The 20,110-nt window shown below is 45.3% G+C and overlaps 1 protein-coding gene across 6 annotated transcripts in view; it reads left to right on the forward strand.

Moving 5' to 3' along the window:
* Positions 1-20,110, forward strand: part of TBC1D1 (TBC1 domain family member 1) — a 197,391-nt gene that overhangs the window by 115,650 nt on the left and 61,631 nt on the right. For 3 of the 6 annotated variants that reach the window (XM_081143413.1, XM_081143412.1, XM_081143417.1), the window contains 6 exons: positions 2,691-2,819; positions 3,957-4,043; positions 7,607-7,890; positions 9,739-9,897; positions 10,722-10,841; positions 11,709-11,848. In XM_081143413.1, coding sequence (XP_080999539.1) covers positions 2,691-2,819; positions 3,957-4,043; positions 7,607-7,890; positions 9,739-9,897; positions 10,722-10,841; positions 11,709-11,848 — 919 coding nt within the window. The remainder of the gene's footprint in view (positions 1-2,690; positions 2,820-3,956; positions 4,044-7,606; positions 7,891-9,738; positions 9,898-10,721; positions 10,842-11,708; positions 11,849-20,110) is intronic. The other 3 variants (XM_081143415.1, XM_081143416.1, XM_081143414.1) reach the window with 2 other exon arrangements.

Consider the following 20,110-nt stretch of genomic DNA (forward strand, 5'->3'; position numbering starts at 1 on the left):
GTGTCCCCAGCATCATCAAAGGAGAAACTTCTGGATGCTTAATTTAAAGTAAACTAGGAATAGGTTATTTTCTAATTGTGAATCACTTTCTAAACATGTATTATTTTCTAAATGTGAATTATTTTCAAATCATATTTGAATTGTGATGATAGACATACAAAAATATCTCATGAAATGGGAGAGGAGAGTAGAGGAAGCACTGAGTGCATGGGGATTCTTACAGCTGGGTTTAAAAAGAGAAAAACGCAAGTATCAGTTTTCTTCTGTCCATGTAGGACCTGTTACATACTACTAGGCTTTTAGCCAATATTTTCTTCATATATCAGAACAATCCGCCCTAAATGCTCCTATTTTATGAAAACTTTTGTTACGAGTTTGAAAGCAAATCCACAGCTTCCTAACTTAGTGAGTGAACGGGTGTTGGGTCGCGTGAGGGCTCCTTGTGCATAATTCCCTTTGCTCCGGAGGCTGCTGCGAGTCAGAACAGGTTCCTGTTCTTGGTAAATGATTGCACAGGACCAGTTGCGACTAGTAAGGCACCTGCCGATGGTGCGCCATGCTCGGCAGGCACTTGGAATTTGTTGAGTGTGTCTGTAACTTCAGGTGTGTGCTTCCCATGGGCCTGCCTGCGGATCATCGCTCACGTATTCGTTCCTCAGCAAGCATGAGCTGTCCAGAGCATCCTCAGTGTACTCAGTGAAAACATAAAGATAAGTGGTAGTTCCCCTTGAAGTTCTGAGCTAAGTTGTTTTTTTAATGCATGTGCTAATCCTCATGGAAGTAAAATTCTGGATGACCGAAGACAAATGGAGCTCTTACCAGAACTGCTTCTCTTTTATGCCTTGAAAAATGCATAACATTCATTGGTGAATTAGGATTTCATTATGTCAAAGAAGATGTAAGGTCTTTGACCAGCAAATAACTGAATAAAATAAAGAATACTTAATCACGATAGAAATCAGGGGAAGACAAATTAAGAGATCATCTATACCCATGAGACTCGCAGAAATGTAAAAATCTGACAATACCACATAAAGGTGAACTCTTAAATGCTGATGCTTGGAATATGAATTTGGTACCATTTAGGAGAGAGAAAATTGACAATGTCTAGTATAATTGAAGATGCATAGACCCAGTCACCCAGCAAGGACATTCCCAATTAATTACCTTATAAAACTTTCATACATGTGATAAGGAGCTATGTAAAAGAGAGGTTACTGCAGTCTCCTTTGTAAAAGTGAAAAAGGGAGTCAGTATTTGACAATAGGAATATGAATAACTTTTATGATTATACAGTGAAAATATTACTTTGTGATTGAAGTAAGTGAATCAGAGAACCTTTGTCAACATGGACAAATCTCAAAAACAACATTGAAAGAAAAACCCTAATTAATGAAGGGTACATACAGGATGATACATTCATTTAAAGTTTCAACTACATGTAAACCAACATACATGTTAATGGATATATATAGATATAGATATATAAAAAAATAAAAGTACAAAAATGTGAGTTGGTATGATAAACACCAAATTCAGAAGAGGGGTTATTTCTGAAGAAAGGAGGAAGGAGAGTTGTTCAAGTAGGTGTGTCCTTTTTTACTATTAAAAGTAGAAAGCGAATCGAGAGAATAGCTAATAATGACATTTATCAAGAGTCAGGTTTGTTTCAAGTGCTTTAATGCGTATTGATTTATTTACATCTCGTAACTGCTCTGTGAGGAGGGTTCGTTGGGCATTCTCAGTCTGCAGGTAGAGGAACTGAGAGGGGCAGCAGGTAATAATAACCTGCCCAAGGCCACCCAGCTGGGGAGAGCAAAGAAGCATCTCTCCGGGGCATTGAGCTCCAGATCCCAGGCTCCTCACTATTCTCAACACCCACAAAACGTTAACTTGGCCAGACGAGCACCAGGGTTATGTGAAACCATCAGGTAAGAATACACAGAAGTAGGAAGCAATTTATCTACAGGCTTTGCAGGTTTTTTGTTTTTAATATACCTCTCTGTTAATAAGTAACATTAAACTTCATTTAGTGTTGTCAGTTTCATATTATTGCCAGTTAAGGGAGAGAAGCTTGGTGGCAGAGGAGAATGAAAGGAATGATGGAAACAACAGGTGGGAGAGAAGACAGAGCTCTAAAGAAAGCAGTGAAGAGATCAGCATAGGCAGAGAGAAGGGATTCTTCAGTTGCTAAATTTATTTTATCTTACCCTCTGAAATGTCCCCAAAGGCAAGTTGTTACTTTACTTGGGAAAGCAAATCATAGCTACCTTTATACCAGAAGCTGTGCTCAGTGCTTTACTGGCTTTACCTGTTTTAATCTCACAACACAGCCTTTGATTAGATCTTGAGGTTGGGCTTAATTTACCCAAGAGGAAATTGCAGCCCAGAGAAAGTAAGTAACTTGCACAAGGCCGGTTAGTGAATGATGGATCTCTGATCGGACTGTAGAGCACAAGCTCTAAAGAGCTTTGCTGAGTGGCTTCCAAGCACATTTCTTTGTTTCATTGGGAGTAGGCAAAGCAACTCTTTGAGGCAAAACTATTTCCTGGACTTGCAGCCCTGTCACTGAGGAGCAGGTGAGATGAGATCACAGATATAATTATGGCCTGGGGTAAAAAATATGCTTCCTTTAAAAAGGAAAAAAGAAAGGAAGTTGTGACTCAACTTTCCATTGTTTCACTTTTTAGACAACACAGATTGCAGCAGAGAATATTGGAAGTGAATTACCTTCTAGTGCCACGCGATTTAAGCTCGATATGCTGAAAAACAAAGCGAAGAGATCTTTAACGGAATCTTTAGAAAATATTTTGTCCCGGGTAAGTAGCATAATTTCTCCTAATTTAAGTTAAATCACCTTTTAAAAGAGTATAAGATTTGATTCATTGCTTTTATCTATCAGTGCTCATCGTAAAGCATAGAAGGTGAAATCTTTTTTAATGTCTTCTTCATGGAATTTTTTGCCTCCCCCCAAAATGTTATTCATTGGCTAGTTCCTATAAAGTGCGCAGATTAGATACACCCAGCGTGGGTTCCCTTCTCCCTAGTCACTAGGTACAATGTAAAAACCCAGTTACTGTCAGCTGCTCCTGTCTTGTGCCTGGAACTCTCTATAGCAGCAGGGTTAGCAAACTACAGCCCTCAGGCCAAATACCACCCACCTCCTGTTTTTGTAAATGAAGGTTTACTGAAGCTCAGCCATATCCATTCATTCACTGGTTGTCTAAGGCTGCTTTTGTGCACAGTGGAGTAGTTGCCATGGATACCACATGCCCACAAAATATAAGAGATTTGTTTTCTGGCCCTTTACCGGAAAATTTGTAGACTGCAGCTCTGTAGGAACAGAAAGAACATATAGGCACTGCTCTGGGAGTTCTTTAAGAAATCGCCCCCCCCCCCCATGAGTGTAAATACCCTTGATGGCACTTTTCAGAAATCAAAGTTTGATAACCTGCGACATCTTCTTATAGTTCTTTTTTGATTTCCTGACACACTCCATTTAAAAAACATGCTGTATTTTTTAAAAGTTAAATTTAATTTGTTTGAGGATGTTTTTGAGAATTTTGCAGCATCCTTAGAGATAATTAAGAACAGTTCATTTACAAAGCTGGGGGTGGGGTGGCTGCCTCTGAGTCCCACGTGGACGGAATGTTGTGTGAGTGTCATACGGCTGGCAGGTTACAGTGACAGTTCATAAATGAGTTGTCTCTTCTGCCTGCCTATTAAACTAGCCAGCTGACTGATCCACGAGGTGTTCTGGAGCATTTAGGTTGGCGTGTTATTAAAAAAAACAAAAAGACAGAAATGTTGATTGTCTCCATGTACATGTAGAATTTCTCAGAATTTCTCGGGAGATGCACTTTTCCTGAGTTTATTTAAACAAACCAAGATCCTGGTGGCCAATGCCTTTGCAGAAGCCTCAGGGGTCATAACTCGACTGCCTTTTCTTTCCGTAGGGTAATAAAGCCAGAGGCCTTCCGGAACATTCTGCCAGCCTGGATCTGGACAGCTCCGTGTCTAGCACATTAAGTAACACCAACAAAGTAAGCACGTTTTTCTTTATGTGACACCCTGAGGAAGCCAGCGAGGAGGTCTCGCTCATCTATGTACAGGGCCTATCAGAAGGGGCAAAGAGGCCTCCTAGCTCCACTCATGAAAAGCTTGGTGCTTCCAGACTTGGTGGTGCCATGGAGGGCTGGTCATGCAATTATACTTAACATAAAAGTTTTACATAGCCAAGCAGATGGCTATTCTGTAAACAAAGAAACGAGATCATACATTCAGACCACTGAGATCTGCTTTATCACAAAGCCACCAATGGATTGCTTTCCCAAGTAGCTTTTCCAATATTAAAAATAATTGAAATTGGGCAAACCTTAGAAGTGGGTTTGTGAATTCTGAGAAATATTCAACTTAAATTCCTGGAACTTATTTTATTCTTCAGCTGACTCTGTGATTATGATTAAACATTGCTGTTTTATTTAAATAAGCAGCTAAGCTCTAGCCCTCACATCTGCCCCCAAGCACAGCTTTGTGACAGTGACAAAGCCAGTGGTTCTCTTTGGTGACAAACCTGTTCTTTGTTTTAGTTTCTTGCTTTCTAGTCATTTAAGCACATTTAAACTTGGCTAGTTCAATTTTTTAACCACCGAGATGTGGATTTCGGGTTTTGTGCAGAGGAGGTCAGCTTTCCTTCTACCAGAGGGCTTCAGACTTAAGAGAGGAATTTTTGTGGTGCCCAGCTCCTTCCCACAGCAACTCCAGGTTCTTCTGAGATCTCTACTGGGCTCATGGCTTTTAAAGTTTTTAGGTCATAAGCAGCAGCAAGAAACATTTAACATTATGAAATGATTCATAAACACATACATACTCACAAAATTAAAATGTCACAAAACAATGTTTACTGTAAACAAACGTGCGATACTTACTGGTATTCTCTGTTCTATTTAAAAGGTGTTCATGGCAGAGCTCTAAATTGGCATCGCTGCCTACTAACGTGTTTCCATCTGCAGTTTGAGGAACACACCTTAGACGAGTGCGTCTCAGACTCTGAGGCACGTCTTCAGTGGGTTCTGGTTAAAATGCAGGCTCTGATTCTGCAGGCCTTGCATGAGGCCAGACACACTGAACTTGTGACAAGCTCCCAGGCGATGTCAACGCTGTGGTCTGGGAACCCACTTTGGGGAGTGAGGCCCTGCACAACAGTCTTCTGAATAGATTTTCTGAGTTAAATCTCACAGAATGTTGCATCATCTGCCCTCGGTTCACCACGTACTGATTCCACCTTGTGATTCATTTCAAGTTTGGAAACATTATACTCTGCTGTATACAGGTGACTAGACAGAGCCCCTGCCCTGTAGGAACTTGTCTGGTAGGGGAGAGGTAACAGATCCACAGGTGACATCAACACCAAGTAGAGTCTGGTAGGAGCCCGGAGGGTTTGCATAGAAGCAGCGGTGACTTAGCAGTCACAGGAGCGAGGGGAAGCAGAGCTGTAGTTGGTCAGGGGAACCCGGGAAGGCTTGGGGAGGGGGCAGTGGTGCTTTTGAAGAAAGTGTAGGGAGCGAACCTCTGGAAATGGACCAGGATGCAGGTGTTTCAGGTAGATCACTGGGAATAAAGATGCTGTGAAGAACTCATGTCACTCAGGTGGCTTTCCCAGTAAGCCTGGCTTGTTCGTTCTTCCCCAAAACATGCACCTAGGAACGTACACAGAGCTCGCGTTTCTAGGGTGATGCTAAGAGAACTGCAGCTTTCACCAGCCCCCTGTGTGTGTTGTATGTGTGTGAGTGTCTTTACGTGCATGTCTTTACACCTTCGTTTCCACCCCCCCCCAAGGTTGAGAAACTGCTGTAAAGGTACGCATTTAATGCAGTTGGGTCTCTTCCCATAAACTGGTCATCCAGGAGTAGCAAAGAGCTGAACATCCAAGTGTCCTGTTCAGGTGTAAGATTAAGCTAAGGGTTGGTTAGCCCTTCCGCAGAATTTGGAGAGGTGTCAGTGAGAACTGAGGTGAACAGGTCTGCATGGTGGAGATTGTTTGCTGTGATGCATTGTCTTAGACAAGTTTTTAAATCCTTGCATGAAAAGGATCTTTGGAACTATAGTCCTGAAGAATAAAACATTTTAGTTATGTTCAAAATTTCATCTTGCCCAGCCAGGCGTGGCTCAGTGGTTGATTATCAACCTAGGATCCAGGAGATCGTGGTTCGATTCCCAGTCAGGGCACATGCCCAGGCTGCGGGCCCCATCTCCAGTCGGGCGTGAAGGAGGCAGCTGATCATTGACCAGCCTAGGATCCAGGAGATCGTGGTTCGATTCCCGGTCAGGGCACATGCCCAGGTTGTGGGCTCCATCTCCAGTCAGGGGCATGAAGGAGGCAGCTGATCATTGACGACTCTCTCATCATTGATGTTTCTCTCTCTCTCTCCCTTTCCCTTCCTCTTTCTGAAATCAATAAAGATATATTAAAATAAATAAATAAATAAAATATCATCTCATAGTATGTTGGGAATTAAGCTTTCCCTATCTAATTCCTACAAAATTAAGTGTGTATAATCTTTCCCCTCAATAAACATAAATTTAATTTCTCAAAATTAAAATCCTTAGTACCAGTCATCTAAAAGGCACTCAACTGTTTTAACAAATGAACAGAGAGGATTTAGATTCTGCAGTCCACCGTTAGATGCATCCATTCCTTTTTACTCTTTTCATGCTGATTTGTTTATCCCTTCTAGCAATTTCAGTAGGGACAAGCTAGTATACTTCCTCTTATTTTATATTTTTTTAATTGAGAAAAATATATTGGCCACCAACCAAGTCCTGGGCATTCAGTGCTAAGCATCGGTTTGAGTGGTGGTAGTTCATACCTTTGAAAAAGAATGAAAGTCTACAGTATTAAAATATTGTCGTGATTCTCAACAAATGTTTGAGTACCCACTCGGTAAGTTCACTGAGTACCTAACAAAACAATAACTTATAGTTGTATAACATTTTACAGTGAATAAAGTACTTTCAGTCATAGGATACTTCTTAATTCTGAGGTGCAGAAAGACGATAAACGATTGGCCCTAAATTGTGGCAGTAAGTGCCTAGCGAGAGATCTTCCATACTCTTAAGAAAAATCGAGGATATAGTTTTTAACCCTCAAGATTACCAAGTTCAATTTTCACGATAGATCAAATTCAGAGCCTTAAAATGTGGGTGTAACATCCGTGGACACACTTAGCTGAGAGAAAGAACTCGATTTGTGTAAACAGTGCCGACCAGTTATACAGCCCTCACTAGGCTCCTTAGAGCAGCAGTTGAGTTGCGATTTCTGGAGAGGAAGCTTAGGGCTTCGCTTGGAACAGTTGTATGCTACGGTTTACGCCCTTCACGCTTCAACTGGGCGGTTTCCCATTTGTCTCACAGACGAGCACTTTGTCTCTGACAAGCAGGCACCAGAGGGCCTTCATTTCCTTACGTATTTTGGTGGCCTCCAGATGGCATTATAATCGGACGTGCTTATATATCGATGGAAAGGTTTCCCTGCTGCTGGGGCTAGAGATTCGTCCACCCCACGGACTTCCTGGGATACGCCTGACCTGCTGTCTGTCTGCCGCAGGAGCTGTCCGTGTGCGAGAAGGAGGCCCTGCCCGCGTCGGAGAGCAGAGCCAGGCTCCTGGGCTCCTCAGACGACCTGCCGCCCGGCGACCCGGCGGGCTGCGCGGAGGAGGAGCCCGCCCCGCTCTGCCCCCAGCAGGGCTTCCGACGGCGCGCCAACACCCTGAGCCACCTCCCCGTGGAGTGCCAGGAGCCTCCGGAGCCCGCCCAGGGCTCCCCGGCGGGCTCGCAGAGGAAACTTATGAGGTACCACTCAGTGAGCACAGAGACGCCTCATGAGCGAAAGTAAGATTTGTTTCACATGTAACTTTGTTGTATAAAATGGTGGGGCCATACCTGTTACTAGCCAGGTCTGTGCGTCCCAGGTATGTTTATTGGGCCAACGAGAAACCTGAGTTAGGGTTTTACTCCTGGCTTAAAAAGATAAAGCTTATAGTGCCAGGCTCCTCCCCCTCCCCCTTGGGAAACATAGATGTAGTAGATGCTTGTTACGTGTTCAAATGACCCGTACAAGCCTTGCGAGGAAGCAGGCGACACGGGCAGAAATGGCCCTTATGATGTACAGTGACCGCTGCTCACCCAGCCTGGAGGCAGCATTGACTTTGGAGCTAGCGTCTGGCTTCGAGGAGCAGGGAGGGGCCGCAGGGGAGGGTACTCCCTGGAAACCTGGAGCATTTCCTCTGGGGACTGAGCCAGTGGTTGCCACCGAGGGGAGCGTGGGAGGCGAGGAGGCTGGCTGTGCTGGCTGCGGGGCTGTGGACCCTGCTCCTAGCTCTGTCCTGTGCTGGCTGTGACCTGGGCAAAGGTGCTTAAATCTCTCTTTGACCAAATTGGAACAGATGTTTTTCTAAAATCTCCATGGGTGTGAGAATTCTAGAGTCTTCTAACAAGATTTACTGATTTTAATAATTGGGCTCTGATTGGAATTTTCTGGTTACAGAGATGGGTAAGTAATATAGTGACAGAAGTTTTCCCTGTTCCTTCTGGGGTCCCTTGGCAATGCTTTTGACCCTAAGTGTCAGAGACCATAAGTGGATAGAGTTATCTTTTAAAATAACTTTAAAAAAATTTTTGCAACCCCTCACCTCATAAATATGAAGTAGGGCCACACCTGCCTGCAGTCTGCCTCCCTCTGGCAACAACAGGGCCACAGGATGTGTGTCAGTGCAGGTCATGCACGGATAATGGACAGTCCACGTGGGGGGGGGTGGAAATGTTGAGGACAGCGTTAAGGGTCCTCAAACGATAGAGCCGAGCCTCTCAGCTTTGTCTTCATCAGCCATTGAAAATAGCTACTGTGGTTCTTTGGAATTCAGCTTGATAACCATGATCCCCAAGCAGGACATACTTCAGAAGCCAACATTTAATATGACATTTTAGAGGCAAGCGTAACTTGGGCCTTACGAGGTTCTTGTCATGTTTCTTAAAGCCTGTATCACACGAGGTACCTATATTCTGGCATTTTCAGTGATAACGCAAACATTCCTGTCTAGAGATTCCTAGTTCCCTTGCTAAGCCTGATGTTTCACATAAGGCAGAGGTGGTGGGAATTAGTATCCCTGACAGCACATGTCCCTTCCCCGCTAAGAATGCAGCTTCCCAATGGATCATGCTGGACATGGGTGCTGAGAGGGACGGGGGATAGGGAAACGTCCCCCTCTCCCCCTCTTCCCTCCTCTCCTCTCCCCCCTCTCTCCTACCTACTTGCTTTCTGCACCCCATAGGAACTCTTCTCATTTACATACAGGAAATGAGGCATTGACATTCAAGGCACATTATTGTTCATTTTCAAGAGAGATATATTTTTAAAACTCTGGATTTTGTTTTGCTTTCCTTTGCTTTTGTTTTAATTTTTTAAAAAATTTTCCTGTCAGTTCCTAAAAAGGGAATAGAGGAAACAGTACTATGGGGCATTGAGATATGTGGGAAATGACCAAGAATGACCTTCACAATACTCTGTTTTTTGGGTTTTTTTTTACTAAAAACTACCTTTGCCCCTGAGAGTTGGGATGCAGAAGCGAAGTGACGTTCCTGTACATAGTGAGACCCCGCCTCTTGCCCGCTCTCTCGTGTCCTCTGTGGCTCCCCTGTCCGCCTCTCAACCCCAGTGCTTTCTCTCTAATTGCTGTTTAGTGGGAATCATCCACCTGTTGGCGAATCTAAAAGTTGCTCAGGTCCTTCAGTTCCTGCTCCTTCACCTCGTCTTAACCCCTCCGCCTCCTCACCAAATTTTTTTAAGTACCTAAAACATAATTCCAGTGGAGAACAGAGTGGGAATGCTGTGCCGAAGAGGTGAGCGCACTCGCATGGCAAGTTCAGTGTCGTTCGTCTTCCTGGGAGGTGCGCACAGAGAGGGTGTGCCGCATGGAGGGAGCCTGGGCCACGAGTGCGTGTGCGTGTGCGTGTGCGTGTGTGTGTGTGTGTGTCGGTTTTGGGTTTTATTATTTTCATTATTTTCAGTCTATCATTCGAACTGACTTAATTTTGCTACTGATTAATTTTCTCAAAATTAAATTTTTTTCCAAATTAATTTTCTCAAAAGGCCTTGATGGCGAGCCATTTTTCTATACTTATTTTCACATTCTGCTTCCCCAGTATACACACGCACACACACACACGCACACAGGCTAACAACACTGTGTTTGACCATATACACTGCAGTTTGTACCACATCAGAAATGGCCTTATTCCAATTTGAAAGAAAGAGTCACTTTGGAAGATGGACTGATTTTTTTGGTTGTTGTTTTGATTTTCTATTATTCTGTTAAGAGTGCTTATCAAGAGATCTACGCTCTTAACAAATACTTAAAGTGTGCCGCACAGTATTGTTAACTCTAAGCACAATGTTGCATGGCAGCTCTCTAGAATATTCATCTTGCATAACTAAATGGACTGCTGTTTTTAAATTAACTCATTGGTTTCATTCCTTTAAAGTGGAATTTTATTAACTGAAAAATGAAAGTTAAATATCACTTGTAAACTATTTTTAATTTCTTACCTGGTTTACTTTTCTTAGCATTAGAACTAAAATGTTTCTTTTATTTTGAAGCTGGTGTTTTATACTCTGTATGTTTGTATTTCTTTATCCTAAACTCTCTTTTCAACCAAACTCTCAGCATCTCCTACCGTAATGCCCTGCGGAAAAAACTCCACTCTTCTTCCTCTGTGCCAAATTTTCTAAAATTTCTGGCTCCTGTAGATGAAAATAACACCTCTGACTTTATGAACACAAAAAGGTAGGGTTTACTTTAGCTATCTCAAGCCTGGGTAGAAGTGTTGAGCTGTTAAGATATACAGGGATTGCCAGCTGTTCTTTTGCCATTTAAAAAATAATTTTAGCTAAATCTATTGTGTCTTCTTCCTTATACTTGTATTTTACTGATACCATTTTAAAAAATGTGCTGTCAACCTGTTCTAATTTTGATGAGGATTAGTTTATTGATATGTTGTTGTTTTCAGAAGATTAAAGAAGGTCTTAACCAGTTTTCTAAGGGACAGCAGTGCTGTGGATAGTAAGCCTGTGGCTGGGTGTCTGATCTGTAGGTGTAGGTGATTGCTTGGTTGTGGGTATGTGTACAGGATTGGCAAAAGTGGGTTTACAGTTGTGAGTACACGAAACACAGAGGTTATTGTATTATTTTCTATACGAATGACTGTAAGCCTCCTTTTGCCCACCGCTGTATGTGTACACTCAGGTATAAATTATAAGGGCTTCCCCAAGTTGTCCTGTAAATAGGAAGAACATTAATGGTAAGATTTTATTTATATATATTGATATATATACTTTGTTTTATAGTTTTAAAAATACAAATGTTAAAGCAATAGTCATCAGCAAGTGATCGTGTAATTGCTGCCTTGACCATTCTATGTAACTTAACTTTTTTATTTTTTGTGGTCATCTGTGGAGATATAGGCCTATGCTGAGAAAATACGCCCACAGACAGACCAGGGAAGATAGTGGCCCTGCTGACAGCACCCCCTTTAGGCAGTTTCTCATACAAAGATAACTTATAATATAGTGCTGTGTTTAAAAAAAACAAAAAATCAAGCTAAAATACATGTTTCTACCTCCTCACCAGTCATAAATTATCTTGTAATTTTAGAGACTTTGACTCCAAAGCTCACCATCTCGGCGACACCAGTGGGACCTCTGTGAAGACCCGGAAACACTCGTGGAGGCAGCAGATATTTCTCCGTGTGGCAACCCCACAGAAAGCATGCGATTCTCCCAGCAGATACGAAGGTAAGGTCACCCCAAGAATAAAACTGCTAGATTCTGGCGTGAGTTCTACCTGTAACAAAAGTACTACGGTGGAAGAAGAGGTGCAGTGGGATTCCCAGTCAAAATCATCCCCGATTTTAAAGCTCTGTGGGTAAGAAGCTCAAATGACAATGCCAATCACTATTTTCAGAGGGTCCCCAAATTCCACAGAAACCCGTAACAGGACTCAGCAGCTAGCAACACCTTGCGTTGAAAACGGCGCCTCTGCCAAGCTTCTGTGATCACTCACCACCCTGCCCGTGGAAGTGTTGAGAGGCTCAGCCTGACACCCCCACTTTTCCCCTCCCTTCTCGCTGTGTCCCCAAGCTTGTCTGTATTCCCTCTCTTCGATCTACATGTAGGTTTACACACTACCTTAGTGTGGTTTGGTTTTAGAGACACCCGATCCCAATGCTCTGGTCACATTTGTGGTGCACTGTGTGCTCTCAGTTGCTGTCTGGTGTCACGGTGCTGAGGTCTGTCTTTAGGCCTTCTTATGTTGAGTTGTATTGTAAAATATGAATGTAAATGCAGTTCTTTTGGCTAAAATCAGTATTTTTTTCTGCACAGCAATATCATAAACTTTCAACAGTGTTTCCTGTCTTTAATTTTCTTTAATCAGAAAACATTTTTTTCCCTTGAAAAAACAGACCTCCAAAGATTACTTGAGTTCCTCAGACTGTTTGTAGTGTGAATTTACTCTTGTCCCTTGACATACTTCTGCATATCTCTTAGGAAGCAGCAGGGGCTAATCTGAGTTTTCAGACTTTGGTTCCTTGCTCCTGCTTTGGGGCAAGTGGCACTATTGGAAGACCCCTTCCCCACGACCCCTGCACCCTCGCTTTCCTCACCCTCCGCCCTTCTTTCTTGTTTCCTCTCTCTCTCCCATTCTTTCCCTTCTTCCCCGAGTTCTCATTAATATTTAATTTTAAAAAAATGAATTCTCTGCCAAATTAAACAGGAGTCTGGTTTGGGCCCAGCTAGTTTTATGATATAAATCATATAACTTCACTTACACTTAGTTCTTTTAGTTGTAAAACAGTTACAGTAATGTTGGCTCTTCCTGTCTCATGGAATTACATTAAGTTATACAGGTGAAAGCACTTTGAAAACCTAAAGACATGTCAAACGTAAAGTTCTAACATTGTTTTGGTCACCGTTACTGAGCCTGGAGCACTGGTGTTCTCTTCCTGTACACCCGAGCTGTGGTTCCCCAGCAGGAGCCGCGTAAGGGAACTAGGAAGACTGGGTTTATAAGTTCAGTGAGATTTAAAATATTTTTCAGTAAATTGAGTCATTTCAATTTGTGCCAGTTTAGAAAGTTTAGTTTTAAAGGTTTCATTTTGATGTTGGAGAAAACAGTGACCTAGGTTGTGTGCCCCAGTTCCCTCCTTTTTAAGCTTCTAAGCCAAGTCTGCTGGGGTGGTGCCTGTGGAAAATACTGGGCTCGTAAACTGGGCAGTGTGGGGGCTTCTCCTGGTAAGCAGCCCTGGCTTCGGGAGTGGCTGGTGACTTCTGCAGGCCCCACCCCAGCACTGCTCTTTGCCCGCGTGTGTGGAAGTGTGACGAGTTCTGGGCACCGGCATCTCCCTCTTGGTGTCTGAGGACCTGGGTCAGAAGGTTGGTCAGTTCTGGCAGATGTTTGCTTCTCTGGAGGGCCCGAGATGAAACGGGCGAGTGGGATGGCCTGTGGGCTGATGAGAGCGTGCGTCCTCGTGTCACCGCAGTGGGTAGAAATGCTAGGGAGGGGAAGGGGGAAGCGCACCACAATTTGTGTCCACACACTCTTTTATGGAAGCTTTTCTTTTTCATCAGTGTACTTTGGGAATATTGTAAGAGATAGATATTTAACTTCGAGTTGCATTCTTATTTCTGATATTTGCAATTGATAGGGATCTTTGGTGAATTCTGGGCTTGCTAACACAGCGGGGCAAAAGTTTGGAGCGAATGAAATGGCATAATGCGTTGTTGCCCCCGAGGTCAGAGCACTGATTTCCAGGGAACTGAGAGTGTAGCACTTGGTATTGTCCGCCTCCCTCAGTGGAAATTGTTCTCAAAAGAGCACCAGAGCCCTAGCCGGTTGGCTTAGTGGTTAGAGCCTCAGCCCGCGGATGGAAGGGTCTGAGGTGCGGTTCCGGCCAAGGGCTTGTCCCTCTGCTGCGGGTGCAGGCTCGATCCCCGGCCTGTGAGGACGTGTGCGGGAGGCAGCCAATTGATGTGTCCCTCACATCACGGTTTCTCCCTCCTCCCCCCCCCCACACACACACTCTGAAAAGCAATGGAAAAAGTATCCTCGGGTGAGAATTAAAAAAAAATTTAAGTTTAAACCATTAAAATAATGAGACAGTTCTATTTTTAAAAAAAAACATAAAAAAGTGAGTACTGGAATGTCTACCTGACAGGGCCTCTAGATCCCTAAATGAGAGGCGCTCACTTAGGCTCCTCTTCTCAAGTCAAGAGCAGAGTGACTGTGTTTCAAGTCCCAGCTTTTCACCTCAGGAGCCCGGCGCTGGGACAACCTGCCTCCATTTCTTACCTGTGACACAGGGTTCATTGTGCCTCCTGCCATACTGATTAAGATAGAGAGCTGACATTTTTCCTTTTTTTTTTTAAGCTCTCATAATTGATAAGATTAAAAAGAAAGTCAGTGAAGTGAATGTTTTCAGTATAAGGCACCTCCCACCCTGTGGAAGTGCCTGTGGTGCTCCCAGCCCTATGCTGCCCCTCTCCACACGGGGGCGCTGTGGAGCCTCCACGCTGCCAGCGCCTTCCTGCTGGTGGAGCCCCCGAGGAGCTCCCGTGCTGAGCGCCTGGGGCTTTGGTTTCTCTCGCTGCCAGCTGAGCAGGATGGTGCCTCGCTCACTCTTCCCCTGCCACAGAGGAGAGGCCCACAGGCTGCAGACGGCTCTTCCTCCCAGGGCCTGGGCGCGCCCTGTCGGGAGGGGAGTTGGGGGTGTGCAGGGGGTGTGGACGGAGGTGGGAGGGACCTGAGGGAAGCCCTGGAGGGGGAACTGAACTGTGATTTGTGGCTGAAACAAAACAGCAGCAACACCTGAAGTGAAGTTTCGATGTTTAAAAATAGGGCCGGTGTTGCTGTGGCTGCAGTCTCATTGTGGAGACTGAAGCGTGATAGTGTATTTAATGTATATAAGTGTATAATGTGTGACGATAATGCACTTAAAATGCTTGGTGCACTGGCTGGGGACGTATGAAGGCCACGGATGACTGTGAAACAACCCATCCCATTTTAAAACGGCTCTAAGCTTTCGAAGGAACTTTCTCAGATTGAGCCAAGCCCTGCCCCCCGTCTCCCAGCCCTTGGTTCTGTCTCTGCCTCTGCAGCCGCACAGGGTCCACTTGCTTCCACTCTGTTCTTCAGGCGGCAGAGGCCCCTGGACGGAGCTGCTTCCTTTAAAGCTGCTGTCCGGGCTAATCGCCGTCAGCCCCTGGCCCTCACACAGCTTTCCTGTTGAGCCCTCTAGTTAGAGCCCTGTCCCCTGAGCACCCTACCCCTGTGGAACCTGCACCCAGCAGGGTGCTCCTGGGTCTCCAGCCCTCACTGGGAGCCTCTTCCGTATACCCAGTGGCCACCGTTCATAACCTCTCTCTGCTCTAATAATTATCTCCCATTCTCGACTCTCACAGTGTGTTGTCCCTTTGGCCTTGAACTCCTGTTTAAAAACTGGACTGATTTCTAGCTGCACTTGAGAAAGGGTTTTTAAAAAGCTTCCCAAACAGTTCGTACCCATGGAGCGTCGCAGCGTTGGATTTGGCCAGTCCCCTTGGGATGCTTTTGAAGTGTGGTTCTGGTGACCACTGCGCTGTGGAGAGCCACGTAAAGGTGACGAGCCGTGCCTTCCGTGTCCTTAAGCAATTGATAAAAGGCTGAACGCGAGACAGGGCCATTGCCAGACACCGCTGCAGCCGTTCCTAGTCCATAGACACCACCCATGCTTCAGGCCCCAGGCTCCTGAGCGGCTGTCGGGAAGGTCCTGAGACAGCCCAGGCGGGGCGAGGCCAGTCCTGATACGTCGCCCACCTTTCCTCTGGCTAAGACTCCTGCTAGGCCGCTCACTCTCGCCACCACGCTGCTCCTGAGGCCTTTGCACAAGCTGTTCCTTCTGCCTGGAAGGCTGTTCCCGTGACTGACTGCCTCACTCGCTTCAGATCATTGCTTAAAATCACTTTTTCAACGAGGCCTGTCTGACCACCTCCCCTCCCACCACCAGACAGGCCCAGTCTCCTTATCCTGAGTTTTCTCCCCAGCACTTGCCCCCTTGTAACATACGCCAGCAGTCACTTGGTATCTTTACCATCAGGTCCCTCCTGTCTACACGGGCCTTACGCCCTCTCAAGGAGGCAAGTAAATCGCTCAGGTTCTTATAAACGGTACTTGTTCACTGGTGATTTCCTACCTTCCTCCACACTGTTCCCCTCCTCTGTAGATACTTGTCCTTTCTGCTCTCCTACTGAGATTAAAACATGCTGTCTGAATTTTCTTATTATATTGTAGGTACTCTGTGTATGAGAGAGAAGAGAGAATAAAAGCATTTAAGACTAAGTTGGTATAATGATAATAATCACTTATTATGACCTCCTTATGGCAAGTGCTTTCCATGAATTATTTCCTTTAATTCCCAGTCAGCTTTATGACCGTCGGCATTTTTATTACAGACGAGGGACCTGAGTTGTGGAGTGGCCTAAATCACTTTCCCCAAACCACAGAGCTAGTGGGTGACAGAGGCAGGATTGGAGCTCATGGGTCCACAACCCAGAGATGACAGTGTCACCATGGGGTTGGCCCTGTGTCCCTGTGCATCCCTTTGTGGGGCTCCTTCCCATGGGAGGTTCCCTGTGGGCACCTGCATCGGGTGTGTGTTCTCAGTCTTGCCACCGTCTCCCCGTGGGCCCGGCACCGACACGTTTCCGAGCATTTTATCGTCTGGACTTGGCTTCAGTCAGTGGCCCGCCCGCCCGCCCTGGTGGCACTGGGGCAGGAGAATGCAGGGGAGGGAGGCTGATTTCCTGATATCTGTCTGCGCAGTTTCTTCTCCCAAGTCGGGCATCTTCATCCTCTGTCACTTTCTGCTCCCCATGCTTAAGGTGCACGGATGCCAGCGTCTTCCACTGTGGTCTGGGACCGCTGGGACCCACCCCAGGTCTGTTGCCTTAGCGGCTGGATCCTGGCAGCCCAGGTGTCTGCAGCCGGTCACCTTGGTGAGCTCCAGCTCCGACTTGGACTCGAAGGACCACTTAACAGTGCTTTTAAAATGTTTCGGATCTTCAGAGTGATTATTTGGGACTGTTTTTCATTTTTATTCTGGTGGTGCCACCTTCAGTTAAACAAACAGGAAACCTTTGGCCTTTCTTCAAGCTGAAAGGTGAGGCAGGGACATTTGTATTGTCCCATCCATTTCATATCACTTGGGAAATACTAACAAAAGAAACCACCAGAAATTTAAAAACCATGGTGCTGACATAGTGATAAGGATGAGAGTGCAGGAGAAGCAGGGTTTTCTGTAATTTGGGGCTTCTGGTTTTTATAGATGGGCTAGAGCCTGGGCAGGAGGATGTTAGTGAGTCAGGAGTGTGCTCCAGGTAGACACAGTGCAAAAGGAGAGGAAAACACAAAGCCAGGTGGTGTGGATAGAGGCAGAGAGATTAGACTGGGCAAATGCTGTCTCCAACGGAATCAGCCTGGCATTGACTCAGAGGTGTGCGACTTTCTGTGTACATAATCCCTCTGAAATAATTAAGTTGCAGGAATCTGAACTTTATGTTTTGGAGACTTGTCTCAAGTAGGGAGGCAGTTTGGAAATTTACTTAGATGTGGGTCATAACTATAGCTGGTCCTGCCGGACCACCCCCAAATCCCACACTGGTTTGTTTTTCTTAATTCAACAGAGACCAAGTGGTCTCTTGTAGGAATTCCCACCTGAAGTGAGCAAAGTCGGGGAGGGGTGGTTTTCACGGTGAACTCGGAGTGGGCTCTGCTTCTCAGACAGCAGGGCTGGGCACAGCATCACCACATTGAGGGGAAACTATCCGACACATGGGGGGAGCCACCAGTGTGTACCTGAGGATGTGGTGAGACACACATTTTTGTGATAAAGCTCACACAGGCAGATCATGTACTAGAATGGTAAAAGCTGCGTGGCTGTTTAAACTTAAAGCAAAGGTTTGAGTGGCGCTTTACGTTTGCAGTGGCCACTTCCGGCCGTTGCCCCAGAAACCCCAGGGAAATGCATCCTCCCTCTGTGTGACAGGTCTTTTGGGTGAGGGGTTTGTGAGATGCTGAGTGTGTGAAAGATTGTGCTTCGGGAACTATAAACTCAGTAGAGGGCAGCATCGTGGGATTCGATTAGGGCCGTTACCGGCTGTGTGTTTGAGACTGCTTTTGCAGAGTGTGCTTGAGGCTGGTGATGCCGAGGCTGTCCAACAGCCCCTCTCGTTTCCAGAACCTCCTGCTGTTGCAGAGCCGCCGGCGGCCTGCATGGAAGTGAAGACGATCGGTGTACTCCCGTCCCCAGATGGAGGCGTGAGCACAGCTGTGTGTGAGGTGGCCTTCCCCACACTGTGGTTGGATCAGCACTTCACACACGCTCACGTGCTTGGAGTCTGGGGATCTTGAGACAAGGCAGATCCTTGTACAGTGGGTCTGGGTGGTCAGAGGGCCTCCTGTTCTAACAGGCTCCCCGTCATGCCCGTCCACTGTAAGGAGCCAGGGCTTAGGACAAGTGACCACGGGAACTCTAGCCCAGACCTTCTCGTCCTGGCATGGGACTCCTTCTGGGCACCTCTCTGCTGCTGTGCTCACTCCAGATGACCCAGGGGGTCAGCCAAGTGTCGCAGACCTCCGATAGATCAGGGTCATCAGTGACACTTTCTGAGATTTGTGCTTCCTGGAGAAGCAGAGTTAGTCTGGTTGGGAAAGTGCAGTGAAAAACAAATGCGTGGTAACAGGGAAACAGAAAAATTTGATAATGTGCCAAATGAAACCAACCACAGGGGCTCCGCTTCGTTCTTGCTGGTTTATTTCCCGGGGATGCTTTGCCCCTTGGGTGGCACCGAGGGCTCAGAGTGTGTGGTGTTTGTTTTCTTAGCTGCGGGCTCTGACTTAATTGTCAGGCCTGCAAAAAATGCTGCAAATCAACTTCTGACTAGATATTTGCTAGTAGAAGTACTCCACAACTTTTCCTCCTAGTGTATCATACCAAAGATAATTCTTTTTTGTTAAGAAATACTTTTTTAGCTAACTCTCAACTGTGGGATGTGGGGTTATCCTGTTATTTATCTCCGCTTGCCAAGGAGCAATGCTAGTCCTAGTCTCATACCTTTCATTTAAGCATTGCAGGTTCCATGTGAATTTACAGATTTCACCAACAGTAGACATGTTCAGGCTTTCTGTGACTTGTTAAAATAAAAAAGGAAAACCCATCTGATAGAGAGAAGATTTATCTATTTGAAACCCATTGCATAAGCAAATAGTCGAGTGAAACAAGTTCTAAGGGATTTTGTGTTGTGAGTATAGCTGTGTCAGGATGCCTAACTTGTGATAAGATCAAGTCTTTTGGATTAGATATTAGATGTAAATAGTCATGGCAAAACTAAGGGAATGTAGTCTGAATCTTTATGATGACTCTTATATTATTGTGAAAATGTAGACTCTGCTCTTTGACTGTGATTTATTTGTGTTGTATGTAGCCAAATTTTCACCAGTTTATATACCACTGGGAAACTTGAATGGATGATATAAACGGAATAACATCAAGTAAAACTTTACTGAGAAATTGAAGCCTCATAGTGACACCGTTTGCTTTGATCCCAGGTTCTCAGCTTTCACTGTGCACCAAAGTCGGCGGGGGAGATTTTGAAAATGTGGCTGCACCTGCCCCTCTGGGATGAGGCCTGGGTGTGAATTCTTTTCTTTTTAAACTCTCCCAGGTGATTCTGATTGCTGCCCCGATTGAGACACTGTCACCACTTGGTGGCAGTGTTGCTCCCTGTGTCTCTGTGGCCCCCGCTTTCTTAAAAAACCCAGAAAATTGTGCTTTCTTCCTTTTTCTTTTCTTTCTTTTTTTCCCTTCCTGTGTTTGTGTTTTTGGTCTTGTTTTTCTTACAGCATGCCTCTTTCTCACTCATTTGCAACTTAATTGGAGAGCTGCCTTCTAAATCGAGGGGTTTCTCTTTATTTTTTCTGGTGTTTTAGGGGGTGGGTGAAATAAGGGAGAAAAAAAAGTTCTC

The sequence above is a fragment of the Miniopterus schreibersii genome (genome assembly GCF_964146895.1).
Source record: "Miniopterus schreibersii genome assembly, chromosome: 1".
In the NCBI taxonomy this organism is placed as follows: domain Eukaryota; kingdom Metazoa; phylum Chordata; class Mammalia; order Chiroptera; family Miniopteridae; genus Miniopterus; species Miniopterus schreibersii.